Raw genomic sequence first — 18,599 nt, forward strand, 5'->3', positions numbered from 1 at the left:
CGTTTAGAAATTACTCGCTCGATACACAAAGTAATTTTCAGTGATATTTTAACATAGAAAGACCTGATTAAAGGTATTTTTTTGTGCCATAGAATAAGTGATAGATTTTGTAACGAGAGTTTAAGCTCCATTTACACTGCATATTTTGCATTTGTTCGACATAATTTTGAAATTTATTATATAGTTTTATTTCTGTGTGGTGTAATGACTTTTGAGTTTTTGTTATCTTGAAGTTCTGTATATGATTTTAATTGTTGGTTCTAATGTAGTGTTGTAGTTTCGAAGTAAATGGAAATTTCGTTTATTCGTATGTGAAAATGTTGCTCTGAAAATATTTATATGTACACAGTAATGGTATTAACTTCTTAAAGTGTGATCTACTAGATGTGTGGAGGGGAACTAGTACTATTTTATTCTTTAGTCTCTTCGTTAAGCCCACTCCCACTTTTTTTAAAAAAAAATAATTATATATATATATATATATATATATATATATATATATATATATATATATATATATATATATATATAATTGTGTGTGTGTGTGTGTAGTAAATATCGGAAAAGCAATAAAGAACATTATAAATTTACAAATAAGCCGATATTATTTAAAACATTCTACTATTTAAACTAATAATTGTTTCAAGACTTTTTGTATAGGGTATAAATTTGAATGTAACAATAATGACGTCATAAACTGCGTACCCAAATTTCTAATCTATAAGAAAAAGTTTGGAAACTGTTATTAATTTATTTGATAACGTTTTGTAGATACTACCTACCTTATTACGAGGGTCATTTCATAAATAATGTACACTATGGCAACACTGCGTAGTGAATGATGCTTTCGAGGTGAAACATTTCGTCAGTTGAAGCTGATGTCTTGAGGCAGCAGGACGCCGTATGCTTGTGCGCTCTCTATTGAACAAAATATGGTTATGAGAAGTGTTGGAAATGAAGGCGGCATATGTCTCGAATAACGTGTCTATTGAAGATCAGAGATCGTACATAAAGATTCAAACTTTACGTGACAAAACCCGCACAGAAATTTTAGTGTCTTACGTGAAGTTTGTGGTGAGATAACAGTAAACTGTAGTACAGTTTCTCGTTGGGCTACTCGTTTCCGTAGTGGTTGTGTGAGTATAAAGAATGATGCAAGACCAGGGAGGCCTAAACCATCAATCGATGAAAGAAGTGTGCAATTTGTAGCAGATGCACTTGGACAAGATCGCTGTGTGACATGTTAAGAACTTTTTGACGTCACAGGGATTTCATCTTCGTTAGTGTACCGAATTCTGACAAGTGGTTCCTCCACTTCTTGACTGCTGAACAGAAGCAACGGTCTGGACAATGCAACGGTGCTGAAAGAAAGATTCAACGTTGAAGGTGAGGTCTTTCTGCGTCGCATTATTGCTATTGATGAGATGTGGATCAAAGACTTTGAGCCGGAGTTGAAATCACAATCGAGCGAGTGGATAGCTCCATCTTCTCCAAGAGTTTAAAAAAAAAAAAAAAGTGTCGCCGATCTCAATCAAAGGTTAAGCAAATTATGATCACCAAGGTGTTATCATAACGGACAGAATTCCATGTGGGAGAAGTGTCACAGCACCGTATCACTGTGAATTCCTGGTGAAACTGCGCACAAAAATCCACAAAACCTGACGGTAGTTGCTCAGGGCGGGATCACTGATTCTCTACGACAACGCTCGCCCGCATACCGATAATGCTGTGCGTAAAAACCTTCTCAAATGCGGCGGGGAAATATTACCTCATGTTCCCTGCTGTCCAGACATGAGTCCTCAGAGTTAAAACAACGTAGTACGCATGGACGTCGGTTTCCATGTCTGAAAGAGCTTTCTGCAGGCGTCGTTCGACAGCTTCACAAAAGTGGCGTCCTTGATTGAATACAGAAGTTGCTCGGATGTTGGAATTCCGTCATTATCAAGTAGGGAGATTATATTGAAAGCTTGTAAAGAGATCCTCTCCAAACAATAAACGTGTAAGCCACAAAAAATTAGTGTGCATTATTTATGAAATGGCTGCATTTTAATATTCTTCACTGGCTTAAAGCTGTTCACTAATTTTTTTAAAAAAAATGAAAAAAAAAAAACTGAGAGTGAGCTTAGTGAACAGCCTTTACTGTTTCCACATTGTAAATACTTTCTTCATATGGCAATGTTATCCCAGAAATTGATTTTCAGATTATATTGTAGATGGTATTTTCACAAGTTTCATGTATTTGTGAACCTTGTTTTGTTTGTAGATAAATGGGAGATTGATCCACAAGAGTTAATGCTATTGGAAGAGTTAGGTTCTGGTCAGTTTGGCGTTGTTCGGAGAGGAAAATGGCGCGGCTCAATAGATGTAGCAGTAAAGATGATGAAGGAAGGTACCATGTCGGAAGACGACTTTATCGAAGAAGCGAAAGTCATGACGTAAGTAGCAGAAAACTTTTTGAGATCACTGTATTTCTCATACTTTATGAGTATTTCGAACATATTTTCAGGCGGATAATATAATGTAAAATTAAGACTTCATTTCAGTTTTTAAGTCACTTAAGTTTTGATTATTATAATAATTCGTTTATGCCCGGTTGCACCAACCGAAGATTAAGATCGGATAAGATAATCCATTGATTATTTTTATCTTTGGATAAGAATCTTACATCGTTGCACCAACAGTTTGTGAGAAAGGATTAACTTATCCACGAGTAATCGGAAGCTGTATAAAACTATGACGTTTATGGCATGACGTCATGCGATATCATGCATTTGATTGGCTAAAACAGTGCAGTAACAATTGAAAACTGATTCGCGTAGCATGTGGTAACTTTTGTACTAGATATGAGAAAAAAGCGGGTAAAGTTTACTGCTCGGGAAGGCAAATATGTTTTAATGCTTTTGGACAAACATATCCTTTAACAAATAATAATAATAATAAAGTCATATCAAATACTAAAAAGAAGCTGTTTCTGATATTCCAAAATATATCGCTTTTTTTTGGATAAGCGGAATGACGTGGAAGATCAACCGGCGAGAGCTCATGTAGTTCGGATCTTACATTAAGCTGTAGGACCGCATCTTATATAGCTTCGCTGCTGAAAGGGATGCTAAACTCCAAACCAAATCCAATATAGATATCTAAGGTCCAAATATTAAATTGAAAAAAAATAGAAGAATAGCTTTTTTCTAGCAGATCAAACTCCTTTATCCGGCTGTTAAGAGACATTTTCAAGTAAGGGTGGTTAGTCCATTTTTCTTAAATAATTTTTGACTACAAACTACGCTAAGCTTCACACAAATACCGTCTTGTTTAAAATCCAACGTTCGGTATTTGCACTGAAGTATAGGATAGGATAGGATAGGGAGAAGTAGAGAATATTAGGATAGAATACGGTAGCGTAGGGTAAGTTAGATTACGTTAGCTCAATGCTTTGCCAATTTTTTCAAATGTAGGGTAGGGTAGAGTAGGTTAGGTTACGTTAGCTCAATGTTTAACCACTATTTTAAAATTTAGGGCAGAAAAATGAAATGAAATCTTTAACGTCCCACGTTTATGCCACTTAGGCTAAGGAAGACAAGTGAATGATAGAAAAATTTGTGGAATGAGAATTGGAAGAAATAGGAGTACCCTGAGAAAACCTACGGACACGATCTTGCCCAAAACAAATTTACTTAGCCTGCAATCGAACAAGATACCCCACGCACCAGAGGTAAGCGCTCGAAATGTAGAGTAGAGTAACTTATGTTACATTACGTTAGGTTACCTTACAATCAATATTTAGGCCATTATTTTGAAGTGTAGAGAAGAGTAGGAAAGGTTAGGTTAGGTTAACTCATCATATTGCCGTGTCTCACCATCACACTGTATTTAACAGTTATATGAGTATGAGTGGGGGAATAATAGGGACATCAACAATGAGGTTATATGTCCCCGTCTCGCCCCCCACGACTCTGTTCGAACCACCTTTTTAAAATCCAAATTTTGATATAGATTTACATCTACATCGCCTCGCCAGTTCCGCTAAAAAAAAAAAAGGTTTAAGTTTACATTTGCGTCACCAGTTGGTTATACTTCATTCCAGAAAGTAGCACTGGTGTACGTAAATATCGTCATCTTTATAAAGTAAAGTTTATTTTAGTAATTGACTGTCGGGTTTGCATAATGTTACCAATTCGCGATGCGGTGCTGATTTACGTATGGATCCAGCACTAATTTCTTGCATATATTTACTTCTTTTTCAGTAAATCGACTTTTTGTATCTTAAATAATCATTCTTGGGTGAGGCATTCCCTTGTACAGATTCATTTTAGGGGAACTTCAGTGTATGTATACGATAAGAACTATTGCGCAAAAGACATTAACCAACTCTTGCTAGATGGTCACTAAAAGCATGAATGCTATTTAAGCAAGTTACGGTAGGAGCGCAGAGGAGTGACCCGATCGGTAACGAGGGTGTGCGTTAGCGAAGGTGGGTATAGATATAAACGAGGATAGTGCAAACACTATATATGGCATCAAATTACCTTACATGTTGAATAATGTATTTGTTCGTTAGTAAAAACGTTATAGGTAATATCCCGATTTTTTATTGCTTGTATATTTGTGTTCCAAATTAAGGGTTAAGTGCTGTATCGCCGGACCAGTTTTAGGAAATTTACCGGGTAAATTGGTTAATTTATTTTGATTTCTGATGAAGAATTATTGAAAGTCATGCGATGGGAAAAGTTGAAGTTAAGGAAGTGTTTGTTGTTGGTTGTTTTCGATGTAACCGGCGTTACATATGTAGGCGGAAGGGACTATTTGGCGGATAGGTACACTTGCTATGATTTATGGCGCGTATGTGTCAAAATTCAGACACTCATATTTGAGTTTTATCGAATTATATCTTAACTAAATGTAAGTTAACCAACCTAACCTGCTAGGTGGCCACTACGACAATGTGTTTCTGCAAACAGTGCAGATAGTTATTAGTATGAACCCATGACAAGTGCTATTGAAACTCGTATCATTACCAAAATTCACATGTTTTCACTCCCTCACTTGCGCGCGTACACGCCGCTCCGCGCCCGTTCCTTTCGGATACACTTCTTCGCTATCGTGTGAGTCCACTAGCTTCGCCCTGCCCCGACTGGGTTGGTAGCATTTCTGCTTTATAGTGGCCACCTAGTACAAGTTGTTTTGTTTTTTGCACTGTAGTTTTTATGCCATACCTATATCCGGACTCCATATTTATACGAATATATTGATTTTTTATTCCAAGCTGTAAAAGTTTATACGTATCTGTTTTTCGAGATAATTGACTTGTAACTCAACCTAACCTAACCTAAGGCTTAAGTTTAGAGTTGCTCCTCCAGTTTCATACCTACAAAAAAGCAGTAAAAACATCAAAACGTGCAATTTTACTATCCGGATCCACAGTATAAGCAGTAGTAGTAGTGAGAGTAGGAGTAGGAACGGGTTAGAAGGGTTCTGCTCTTGACATAAAATGGGCACGCTGCTGAATCATCGAACCTTCCGCGTCTTGCAAATAGTATCCACTTCCACATATCTTTTCTCGTATTAAACATAACTTTACTGCCAAAGTTACATACCTAAACAACGCATAAAAAACTTCAAATCATCATTTCTTACTGCATTTCTCCTGTAAATTTTCCTAATTTTTATATAAAAAACGGAGGGGTAAGTTTAAACTTAACACTAACCTAATATAATGTAATCTAATCTAATCTAACGAAATGTATATTTTTTTTTTTTTTTTTTTTTTTGCTTCGATTTTCGTGTAGTCCGGCGATACAGCACAAATGCTCAAATTAACATAACACATTACTAACGTAAATTTCACAATTATGTGAACCTCTTAAGCTCAGACATTTGTCGTTGCGCAGTATGAATTAGCACATTGTCTTCAGATACTTTACTTCATATACTGTGATTAATAGCTACCTTATAGGAAAGTCCACGGGGAAGGTTCTAGATTACTGGTCCCCCATGTAGGTTAGTAGCTCGGTTGATTTCTTTCTGTACTAAAGTATATACATTTAATTTACACAGTACAGCCGAGCGAGCGTTAGCGAGAGAAGGCGGGTTAGAGCCCCGCTTGGCACGTTGATTTCTGTCTTTATTACTGATCAATGGGAAGGGGGACCAGTAATCTAGAATCTTGCCAAGTCCGCGAATAACAGGTTCGACTTTCACTAATATATTTTTACGTAGCTATGTATTTGGGATGTCTTCAGGTAAGAAGAAAACATATTTCGATTAGTAACACATTAGTCTGTTAAAATATTATTACAAATTTGTTCTGTAAATTTTACAAATCTATGGATCCATGCAGTAAAGGTGCACCGGAAATTATAATGAAAATTTGCTTATATTTTTTAAAAATATATATACACATCAAGTATAAGGGCACGATTATTGGTAGAAGCACGATGGCAGCAATCAATAGTTTTTATTGTAAAATTTGCAGAACATGCTAGCAGATTTAATGTAAGGATGAGAGCAATTCTAGTGTATGACATACAAAGTTAATGTTCCAATTTTCTGCTTCGGTTTATTACTTTTCTTTTCACACTTATTTCTGCAGTATTTAATATACAAGGGCATATTCAGCCCAAATAAACCAAAATTGTAAAGATTTAAAATGCCAATAGACCTGTTAAATGAACGAATGTTGCAGTGTATACCATAAAATATAATTGACCCCAAGAGAGCGTCTTGCAGCAAGGTCGAATCTTATAAATATAATTACCTTAAATGTTAGGTAAATTTAACCTACATTGTCCAACTCTACTAGGTAGCCACTAAAAACTACACTTCTTCAATTCACAAACTATAATAAATAAGTCAATGAATATAATGAATTAGTGCAAGTATGCTACTTTAATCGGTCCATTGTAGTAATGACAGATATTTATTGATACAAATGTCACTTTCTTGCTTTAGGAACAATTGAAATAAGCACTGTAACACCATTTATAGCCACATAACCACATAAATAGCCAAATTATTGATATCTTCTGCAAGCAATCCTGCAACAAAACAGAGTACTTCGACGGGAGAAAACAATTACAAAATGCATCATCGTTGAAGTATTCAAAAGGATTTTCCTTGTCTCATTATTCTTCTAGGTCGGATAGCATATTCTATCTGTTCGAGCACTTCAGATTCACCTAAAATATCCAAATCTTTTGCAAGCATATTCACTCTACTCACAGCTGATCCATTCCATTCGGCATCTGTAAAATGCCGTGTAGTTTGGCCCAAACATATATTCAAATGGCCTGTTCCCTATAAATGTCCAAAATAGGATTGTATTAATAGTACTGTATCACATTTGAATGCTAGAGGAAAAAACTGGGAGTTTAAACTGGGAGTAACACAGCTGATCACGACGTTATCAAGGATTAAACTCCCGTTTTCGATGGCTAATCTTAATTCGACGATCTGGCAATATAATCTTCAGATCAGTGTTGGTGCAACACATTATCCTCACTGCGATGATTAACTTTAGTTTAATCCCTATCCACGGATGAATCCTCGGTTGGTGCAACCGGGCATTAGATTATTATAATAATTTTACAGTAAATAATTATAAGTTCGAAATATCGAAAATTTGAAAGAAAAAGTGTATGTTCCTTATAGATGTAGCAGGACATCATCATCATCATCATCATCATTATTATTATTATTATTATTATTATTATTATTATTATTATTATTATTATTATTATTATTATTATTATTATTATTATTATTATTATTATTTATTCAAATAAGTAAAATTTGTAACATGTTCTTATAATAAAAAAAATGAAAAAAACAAATACTTATTAAGAAGACTGTTAAATCTTATAAATTTGAATTAATCTGAAAGTTGTACCAATATTTAATTGTTACATATTGGAAAATAAACTTATGCTAATGTAACAAAATTATATCAAAACGATTATACAACAATTCCCTAAATTAGTGCAACTCTGATAAATAAGCACCCATTTTCAAGTATAAAAGTATCACAACACAATTAACATTAGGAAAAATTAATCAGCTTTATCTTGCACCTCCCATAATTGCTATTACTACCAATCCTAGTATACCTCGGCATATAATTCACCCTTCATTATCTCTGATAGAATGAATAATAGCTCCTCCGAACCCCTTACCTGTCAAATAAAATCTTAAATGCACAGAATAACATACAGTTAAACCTGTAGAAAAAATAAGAAGAAAAAACTAACTACATTAAAACATGGAATATCAAAAGTTCTATTTATTTAACTTTGGAACTTGTTTAGTAACGTTAATTTGTCGCCACTGGGATCGCTAATTATATGCGCGCAGGTCTGGCTAGCAGGCAAGTCAGCAGAGCTTCCTAAACTATTAAAAATTATAAGTACCGATTTGTTAGTCTCCATTGTCTTCGTAAATACACTGTAAATGTTAACTGTTAGAGTGATTCAAATTATTTTACTATATATTTTAATTAAATTATTCTGTTTTCCAGGAAACTTCAACATCAGAATCTTGTTCAGCTGTACGGTGTGTGTAGTAAACATCGACCTATTTACATTGTTACAGAGTACATGAGGCATGGCTCTCTCCTAAATTATTTACGTCGTCATGAAGCAACGTTGGGTGGTAACGTTGGCATGCTGTTAGATATGTGTATTCAGGTGAAGTATTACTACGAATTAAACTTTTTTTTTAAGTGTTAGTATTATTTTTAAAGTTATATCATGAAGTCTCGGGCGGGTGTGTAAAGAGAAGTAATTTCGAAAAGTTGATTTTGAGATACACGAAGTGTAAAGTGCCGATCATTATGGTCGCATAGTAACTGCAAGATAGAAAGTCAGTTTCCTCCGCGACCAGTGGCGGTATGGGATACTGGTTTCTACACGTCGGTGTGGGAGAATATGGGCTTTCTTCGTAAATAGATAGTTGATTTTTTCACAATTTTGAAGATATCTATCTTTACACACCCACCAGAGAAATATTCTATGTGACTACTCAAACTACTCGACACATTATGAAGCCTACGTGTGTTAGGTCTTACAGTGCTGGTGAATTCATCCATGTATGTTTAGATATCCATAGTCGTGCTTGTTGGATGGCCGCAAAGCTTGATAAAGTTTTGCATAGTATCTTATTCAACAGAATTAAATCCGGTGAGCGTGGATCCAGTGTGTGGGAGTCGTTGAACCAATTTTATAAAGTTTTGCAATGTGAAGGTGCGTTATCATGCTGGTTTCTAATATCTCCTTAGCATAAAAGTCTTAACGTTCAGCAATAATATGCCTACACTTCACTTTTACATTCATTGTCATTAATCTATGCGAACAAACCCACCCTGCACCTTTAACAGAGTTGTCATTGCTGTCACAGAAACACGTCTTCACTCTCTTCTCTAATGTAGACTCATCTGTCTACTCGAAAGAACAGAAAATTTAATTTGACCACACCAGGTGGCGTAAAGCTGATCTTTCAAGACCAAATACTGTTCATCTTTAGACTAGCGGCTGGCACAAGAACTCGTGTCGGTTTTGTAACAAAAACCGGTTTCTTGATTTGCACTAGCTGTAAACTAGTGAAACTGATTAGCTTTATCAATCACAACATCCAGAACATGATTCATCTTTCCACAGAAAACTTTCTTTTGGAGAATGGAATAAAAGCAGAAAATAGCACGGTATATCTTGTATAATTAATACAGTATTTATTTTCCAAAATACCAGTTAATCCATATTGTTTACCAGTTGAGGTTGGTGCTCCGTCCATAGTTAGTTGCACTAAGTTGCTCAAAGAAAACCCCAAATGTTTTAGTCTCTTCAATGCTGCTGAAAATATGCACTCCTATAATATTCTCTTTCTGCGTAACTTGATCTGGCAGCTTCTTTGGTGACAAGAACTATATTTATTATCATCAAGACAGTAAGAAACTCATTTCTTTCCCATCGCAAGATCTTGGATTCGACTACCTATCATTTTTCTCGATAGGAATATACTGTATGTTTATATTTCATTTAATATTAAAATACTTATTGTCTGGATTATACACTCCGAAGAACGTCACATTCGAGAAATTTTTAAAGATAATTCATAATTGACGTGAAATGTCTTCCTATTAAATACACTGGAAACCATAGTAAATACATGATCCCATGAATTTCTTTTTGAAATCCGAAAGTTTAGATACAGATAACTGAATGTTAAATTATACAGTGATACTACTTTTATCAATTGCTAATATCTCATCTTTTTCCTGTAATTCTCCTATTAAAAAAAAAAACTGTAATTTTCTTGCTTAATTCTTTTATTGTACCGTTTAACACTTTTTTGTTATCAGATTCTTTCTGTATATTAATTCTTCCATGTTCTTTGTACAGGAAATTAATAGTCCACTCTAACTTGTAGAATTGAAAGTTGTTTTAGAATAGAGCACTTGTCTAGTAGAAGAGAAGGATAACTAGTGTTATTCTGTTGTTTGTGTGTTGGAAATTCATGTTTTGTAGAAATTGGCGGTAAAGTGTATCGATACAAGTATTTACTGAACGAAGAAGTGAAAATTTATACTTGTGGAAGACCATGTTATTGAATATAGAGAAAAATAGTAACACTATTTGTTTCAACAAGACTAAAACTTGCTATGTGTTGTCCATGTGCAACCCTTACTGTTCCTAATCTCAACTTAGCCCTGCAGGAGCACGGCGTGCTTTGTTCAGTACACGTTAGCTCCTTAGCCAATAGGTGTACTGTCCCTCAGCCTAGACTTAAATCTCTTTGGGTCTTCGTACCACATAATTACATTCGCTTTCAAGAACGTATCTCCTCATAATACTTTTTGCATTATTAGCTTCTGCATTAAACAGTTTCCTAACTGCCATGGTGTTCTATGAAATCATCAAAGTCAAGCAGCGTTGGGTCTCGTCAAGGATGACGCTTGAGGTAATTAGCCTGTAGTAATGGATGTTCAGTTCGGGCTGTGACTGCAATAGGGAGCTTTCTGACTGATAGAATTGACAGATTGCTGTGAAAAAAATCAGTAACAGTAGCACTAGGATCGCTAAATGCAGACTACGCATCCGGCTGGTTGATTTTAGCCCCTTCTCAAATTTGATTTTAAGAAAAAAATAAATATGTATACGAGAGCATGACTCTATATTGGAATAAAATATTTTTTTTTATGACCAGCAGGGATAAAAATGTTCCAATGTTTGAAATGTATAGTTTTTTTTTTTTTTTTTTTTTTTTTTTTTTTTAAAGCGTAAGCGGGAGCAATATGTGTTTACAGCTAGTTTAGCTTAAGAGTTTCGATTTAACGTGAGCCACAAACACTTTCCGTTACATATATATCTATACATATGATCTATCAAGATTTGTGGACAAAATAGCACGTAGTTTAATGTAGAAAACAGAAGATACATCAATGCAACTGTACGGATGGAAGCTTCATGGGCTTATTACAGTTGTAATTTATTATATTATATTAGTCGAAAGCTCCCTAAGAAAATCTATTATTAATTGTATATATTAAAATTGAAAATGAATAACTGATTTCCTTACGGAATTTTTGATTATTAATGTGCGATTTCGATTATTACTTACAACTTCCATATGCCCAAGAATCTTCCATCGGTATAGCTGCATTGAACTATTGTCCCATTTCCCCTTCTCCCACAAAAAAAAAAAAAAAAAAAAAAAAAAAAATCATAAACCTGAGATATACTGGGTGTTCATGAATTCAGTACCGGTACCATAAGTTTAGTGGTGGTTCGTGATATCAAATGAAAGAAAAGAAGTTCTAATAAACATGGGTCTCAAACATCCCCTTGCCGAGTTATAAACGCCAAAAATGCGAAACATGACATTTCGAAACGCCCTGGTTTCAGCATTATGGGACATTTTGAAAGTGATTCAAGGAATTATACAGGTACTAGTATACACTCTATTTAAATATCCATGTTTCACAATCCCGTGGTCCCGGCATAATGTATCATATCAAGTAAGTTCAATCTGGTGTACGGGGATACACTTTTTTTTAAGTACTAGGGTGAATAACTGACTGGTATTTCAGCGACCTGGCCGGAAATATTGCTGTTATTTTGATTAAGGCCGGTGATCGGTACAAACTTCTTACCAGTACCTTTATGACCGGTATTTTGAATTACGTATTCCAGAATAAAGCATCCAACATCGATATTTTTCAATAGTGCCTTACAAATATAAATTTTCATTGTATTATACATTAAGCGATATTTTTTAATCTTTGGCAGTTTTTTTTTTTTTTTCATTTATTTACCATGAGAAATTTGATAATAGTTAGATTTTATTGTGAAACATTGTTCTCAACAATAGAGACAGAAATGTATAATTTGTCATAATTGTGCGGCATAAATGTAGCGATAAATTTAAATTGTCCATCGATTATTGGCAAATGACTCTTAGGCATATCATTAGTACAATGTTCGTTGCATTTTTTAGTTTCACGTACCTAGCTGCTGCATGACAACTTTCCTTTTTTTAAAAAAAAAAAAATCATCTCTACAAAGGGGCCTCAACCATTGTTTTGTCTGTTAATGTCGACCCGGCACCGACAATGCCTCTTTCCAACACCTACATGTCTACGAGTACAATAGTGGTCCTTTGTTTCACTGATCTAAACATTGCTTGGTTCATTGAAGCAGAACACTTTAAAGTGCTCTGATTGGAGCTTACTTTTACTCCCCATCCCCTGTTCCATTTCCTTCCCATGGATGTGTCTTAGCAGAGATACTTCACATTTAGGCCTATATCATGAGGGATTTTGACGGTGTGCCGGTAATTTTATTTTCTAGAGTTGGCAACCCTATTAAGTATTAATTGAGTACTCGTTGCACGGATACCAGAGTTTACTTTTAGCTCTTTTTATAACTCTGGAAAGAGGCGTTTTCTGACCTCTTCCATTTCATATAAGGAATCACCTCCTAAATTTATGGTACTGGTGTTCATAATGAAAAGTCTATTTATGATTTTCTGTACGGTCTGAAATTTCTCGTCTTTCACTTCAGGAGGTAAGGAAGTTACAGAATATGCAAACACCGTTAGAAATAATCTAAAAACTTAACATTGTTTGTACTTCTTTTTCAGATCTGCAAAGGCATGTCTTACTTAGAGAGGCATAACTATATTCACAGAGACCTTGCTGCTCGAAATTGTCTAGTAGGATCAGAAAACGTTGTGAAAGTAGCAGATTTTGGTTTAGCGAGGTAAGTGAACGATTCAGTTCATTTCACGTAATAATTTAGTCGTCCTGTTAGAGATACTCAAAATTCACAAAATACAAATTAAGAATTAAGTTCAATTTGAAAAAGAAAATTGTATTTTATTAGAGCGTAAATAGTATTGTAGTTATATTCTGTAGATGTGAAGAACTTGTCATTTGTGCAGGCGAAAGACGTTATTTTGAAGCTACAATAGAGTTGTATACTGAATTGCCCAATGAAGTTCATGTCCCAATAAGATACCATATATATATTTTTAAGTATACCTATATCATGTTTTTGATTATTTTTTCTCTTTGAAAAATAGGTTTAAAATATTAAAATCACTTTAATAAAATGTAAAATATAGGCTAGGACTAGGGAGGGGGACGCCAAAAAGTCACTTTGCCCGGGTGAAAATTCTGCCTTGGTCCGTCCCTGGTCCTAGTCCAGATGGCAGGTAATTCTACACCATACAACTTTATAAGAGTGTTTCACTCTGAAAAAAAAAGACAGAAATCTTGAAGTGAAGGGCGATTCACTACGCATCTTGTTCTGTCGCATTCCGTTTACGTTATCCTCTTACTGTCCATTCAAACAATAAGGGGGATCGTGTTTAGCTACAGAAGCAAACAAAACGGAATCATGCTTCATCTAAAAGTTTGAGAGAAAAGAAACTGAAACACCCAATGGACTACGTTTGTAAAAGCAAATTGCTTACTGAAGCACTGCTTCACTTCGTTCGGTTGAATGCACACCACTGGAAATTGCTAAGGTATGTTTATGCAGGTAGTAGAAAGAACGATGAAAGAAGAATAATTCAAATCTCTCCTAGTAACTTATTAATTAATTAACTCTATAATATACAATGATATCCATTTATCATACTTTATATAAGTTTAAAAGTTCTAACCCTTAATCTTTACAGGTATGTTCTGGATGATCAGTATACTAGTTCAGGCGGTACAAAATTTCCTATTAAATGGGCCCCACCCGAAGTGCTCAATTATACCCGGTTTTCAAGCAAGTCTGATGTGTGGGCTTACGGTAAGTAAATTGTCATAATTATCTCATTAGTGAAAATTAAGTCAGTTTCAACTTTTCGGGCACTTATTTGTATTTCAGTATTTTTTTTTCTTTTTTTTTTTAATTCTACGGATTAAGTTGATTTTATTAAGTTATTACAATTGTAAATTCATACGGAGAGTACCTTATACCCGCTGTTTATTCATATAAATAGGTGTATTCGTCTGTTTGTGCTTTTAAGTCGGAAATACGTTCGAAATACTGATTCTCAAAGATTAGTCCTCTTTATACCTGAGGACTAGTATTTATATCATGTAGAATTATCATACAGGGTGCGGCAGCTACAAACGGTTCGGGCGTTAATATTGATTATTTTTTAAATAGCTTATTTTTACATTGCGTTACAACATGACTGTAAAATAATCACAACAATAGCAATATTACAACATTACAGTTTCATTTATATGACAATTAACAAACAATGTTGAAAATTGCGTCCATTTTGGAGCGGACAAAGACGACAGAACATATTGTTTCTAACCCACCATAACTCATCTGATGTTATCTGTGCAGTGACGTCAGAAATGTTTGCTTTCAATTCGTCCAGTGTGTGTGGATTATTTCTGTATACCTTACTGTTGTGCCTCTCACAGAAAGAAATACCGCATCAAAGGTTCGATGTTAACGAAAATACTCATCAGACAAGTGAAATTTAAAAGTTCATAGCTCGATTACTGTGAGAGCTATGCAGGGGCGGATCCAGGACCGACTTCTGGGGGGGGGGGCGGTTTGTTGTCATACTACTACTTTTAAGGGCTCCAAACTTTGGGATGGGTTTTATTTATATATATAAAATAAGAAAGTTTCCTCTTCTGGGGGGGGCGATCTCCCCCCCCCCTGGAGCTATGGTAGTCGAGTCAAGACATCACTGAGAAGAATGCTCCAGCACTTGCACACCAATTTTTAGAGAGGCAGGTGGAGAGTGATCAAGTACTCCCAAACAGCTTCTCTAAACTGGTTGTGCAAGTACCGGAGACTGTGAAAGGTAGATGTTTGGATAGTTCATGTACTAGTTTCTCAGTGATATCTTGACCCGATTCCGATCAGTTCTATACTAGTGGAACTATGGAGCATTAATTTTTTCACGTTTTCGGCATACTAGAACTACGAAACTCTGCACTTCCGACTACAGGTCCATATGAACTTTATTCGTGTTTTTGATGTGAGGAATCTATTCCCAAAAATATTGTGACAAAGTTTTGTAACATCCTGTAGTAGGGGTGTTCCAAAAAACCGGTTAACCGGTTTCGGTTCGGTTTGTAGCTTAAGCCGAATCAGTCGGTTTGGACTTCAAACCGTTTCGGTTTGGTTTGGGAACGGTTCGGTTCGGTTAAGGGACGGGTCGGTTCGGTTCGGTTTGGGAACAGTTCGGTTCGGTTTAAGAACTGTTGGACCCTGTTTGTGGACTATTTTGTTCAGTTTCAGTTCAATATTCGAAATCGATGGAAATACAGTTTGCGTTATTAGGAACCGTCCAACCTGAGATTACAATAAGTGTGTAATGTTATGTTTTCGGTATAACTTTATTCAGATGTAAAATTATTTCGATATTACTGAAACAATTGAGGGTTTATACTCTGTGGGTACTTTTACTGATGCTTTGGAAATTGAAATAAAACTCTTAATATCAGTTGGAAGACAACTTTACAGCATATGCAGATTTAGGATAGATACCCTGGAAGGGGGGACAATTACTTAAAGGGTGGATTTTATTCCAGGTGAAGCTTCGTTTAGAATGAAAATTAAACTCATCCTGACATGACTGGATGGCCAATGGTTTACGACCTGTATGGTGAAATCAAATACAGAGCAGTGCACATACCTGATTTTTCTCGTGCCTGTTTTGATACGTTGTCTCCGACCAGACGTTGCCTTTGTATAAAATGGGTAAAATAAAATATCTTCAGCAACTTTTGCTGTTATTAAATTAATATTATTAATTCTTGCAACGAAAACGTAAAGGTGAACATGTATTAGTTATATTATAGGAAACGGTTCGGTTCGGTTTGGTAACGGTTCGGTTCGGTTTAGAGACGGTTCGGTATCGGTTAACCGTTCCAAACCGGTTTAAGTAACAAACCGAAACCGCGGTTTACGTTTCCAGGAACCGTCCACCCATATCCTGTAGAAGTAACCTGTGAAGAAAAAAAAAACTCAATTGAAGAAAATTTAACCGACTCCCAAGCGACCTAAACTTCTGTATACATTTACAATATATACTATATGACAAAAAAGTTTTCTGATCCCTGATCTAAGGTATTTCATTTGATTTTATAGATTTTGTAGATTTTGTGGAGCTCAACTCAATATTAATTAGTACTTAAACATACTTAAAAAGACGCAAGAGTGGATATGAATAGTACAACTAGTATGAATTGGACTTAGTATGACTCGTAAACACTCTTCATTATATTCGGTTGTATGAAGTTCAGGGGAAAATGGCACAATACAATACGACATATACATTAATGCAGCTGTGCCAGTGGAAGCTTCATCGATATATTGAAATTGTAATTCATTATATTAATAATGAATTTCCTTATGGCCTTTTCGATTACTAATTTGATAAATTACAACTTCGATATATCCATGAAGCTTCCATTGGTATAGCTGCATTATAACGTATCTGTCGTTTACGTTGAACTATTACGCTTCTATTAGTACAGCTACATTAACGTCTCTGTCGTTTAGATTGATCGTTTTTAAATGCATAGACCCTGAGATACATAATGAAAAGTGTTAATGGTTCATGTTAAAGCTTTCGATCCATACTATCTGTACAACTTCTGCACCTTGATATTTTGTGTTTCACCTAAAGAGTAAAATCTTGAGATAAGTTCTGCGTGACTACCAGTAATGCTAGCCCGAGATATTCCAGCTTAATAAGAAATTGTCGATAATTGAGTGAGAGATATGTAAATATTTTAAATTAAATGAATTGTATATGCTTACAGGTGTATTAATGTGGGAGGTGTTTACATGTGGAAAGATGCCTTATGGACGTTTGAAAAATACAGAAGTCGTTGAGCGAGTACAACGTGGAATTGTTCTGGAAAGACCGAAGGCTTGCTTCAAGGAAGTGTATGATGTAAGTATAATACGGATGGGTATTAAATATAAATTTAGAACAGCAAATTCAGGTATGTTTGGTGAGTCGACGACAACTATTACTACAACTACAAGAATATCTGGCTTACCGCGTGGGTGTACTAACAAGACCAGTAACTCAACTTGGAAAACAAAAGAGAAGAAAAAAACTTTGTTTTATGTCCTATGATTATGCCCTGTAGGCTAAAGAACAGGAATGATCAATGAAAGTAAATCATGGAATTAATGGAATGAGAATGTTGAAGGAACCTCAAGAAAATCCACGGATACAGTATTACCCGCCATAAACTCACTTGGTTGGGGAGCAAAGCAGGAACCCTTCGCGTGAATTCTTAACTTTCGACTATGTTCAACCAATTCAGGCAATATTGAGAGAGAATGAGAGTGGGAGTGGGAGTGAGAGTGAGAGTGTGTGTGTAAGTGAGTGAGTTCAATGTCCCACGATAATCAGCGATACTGATCATGAGTTGATTATATATACAGTTGTAAATTCAATTCTAACTCTACTGAAGTTTACAAGAAAAAGAAACAATACTGTGTACCCGTTACGGAACGTAACGTCACGCTGCTGATACTTAATCAAAACATAACCACCTTGCTGGAAGTAAAATTAATAATCATACTAATGATTAACAATACCAAGTAATCTAAAAAGTAGTGATCTTTTGCACAACAGATGACGTTAGTGTCCCAAATTTTAGGGTATATGAGTCGCTGTGGTCTCACGTAACGTCATTCGACAGATGACAGTTAAAGGTAGTAGCTTGTCTTTGTGGGACGTTAAACCAAAGATTTCATTTCATATTTTCAGTTTCTTTTAAGTGCTTAGGGCCTCTGAAACTCTAAATCAGGGCCTGGCTGTAACTATCAACTGGTTCATACTCAAGACATTTGATAAATCCAATATGTTCTCATCACATCCAAAAGAAACTTTTTTTTTTTCTTTTTTTAAGCTAAGATACGAGAGTAAACACCGTTGAATTGCTGAACACTAAATAATATATTGCATCAATAAAAACAAATTATATAATCAAACACCTGTTTTGACTTTAATTATTGATGGCCAGAAGCCTTAGAATACAGTGAACCCTTCAACTGATTGCTGGATAATTTAGAATAACCAAGACAGCTTTCATTAAAGAAGAGTGATTTAAACCATTATAC

General features: G+C 35.2%; 1 protein-coding gene across 8 annotated transcripts in view; it reads left to right on the forward strand.

The window, feature by feature from the left end:
* The window catches only part of Btk (tyrosine-protein kinase Btk29A), a 950,018-nt gene that overhangs the window by 916,014 nt on the left and 15,405 nt on the right, over window positions 1-18,599 (forward strand). For all 8 annotated transcript variants that reach the window (XM_081737808.1, XM_081737807.1, XM_081737809.1 and 5 more), the window contains 5 exons: window positions 2,264-2,435; window positions 8,510-8,678; window positions 13,129-13,247; window positions 14,170-14,288; window positions 17,282-17,415. In XM_081737808.1, coding sequence (XP_081593934.1) covers window positions 2,264-2,435; window positions 8,510-8,678; window positions 13,129-13,247; window positions 14,170-14,288; window positions 17,282-17,415 — 713 coding nt within the window. The remainder of the gene's footprint in view (window positions 1-2,263; window positions 2,436-8,509; window positions 8,679-13,128; window positions 13,248-14,169; window positions 14,289-17,281; window positions 17,416-18,599) is intronic.

Source organism: Thermobia domestica, chromosome 14 (assembly GCF_964235325.1).
Source record: "Thermobia domestica chromosome 14, izTheDome1.hap1.1, whole genome shotgun sequence".
Taxonomy (NCBI): domain Eukaryota; kingdom Metazoa; phylum Arthropoda; class Insecta; order Zygentoma; family Lepismatidae; genus Thermobia; species Thermobia domestica.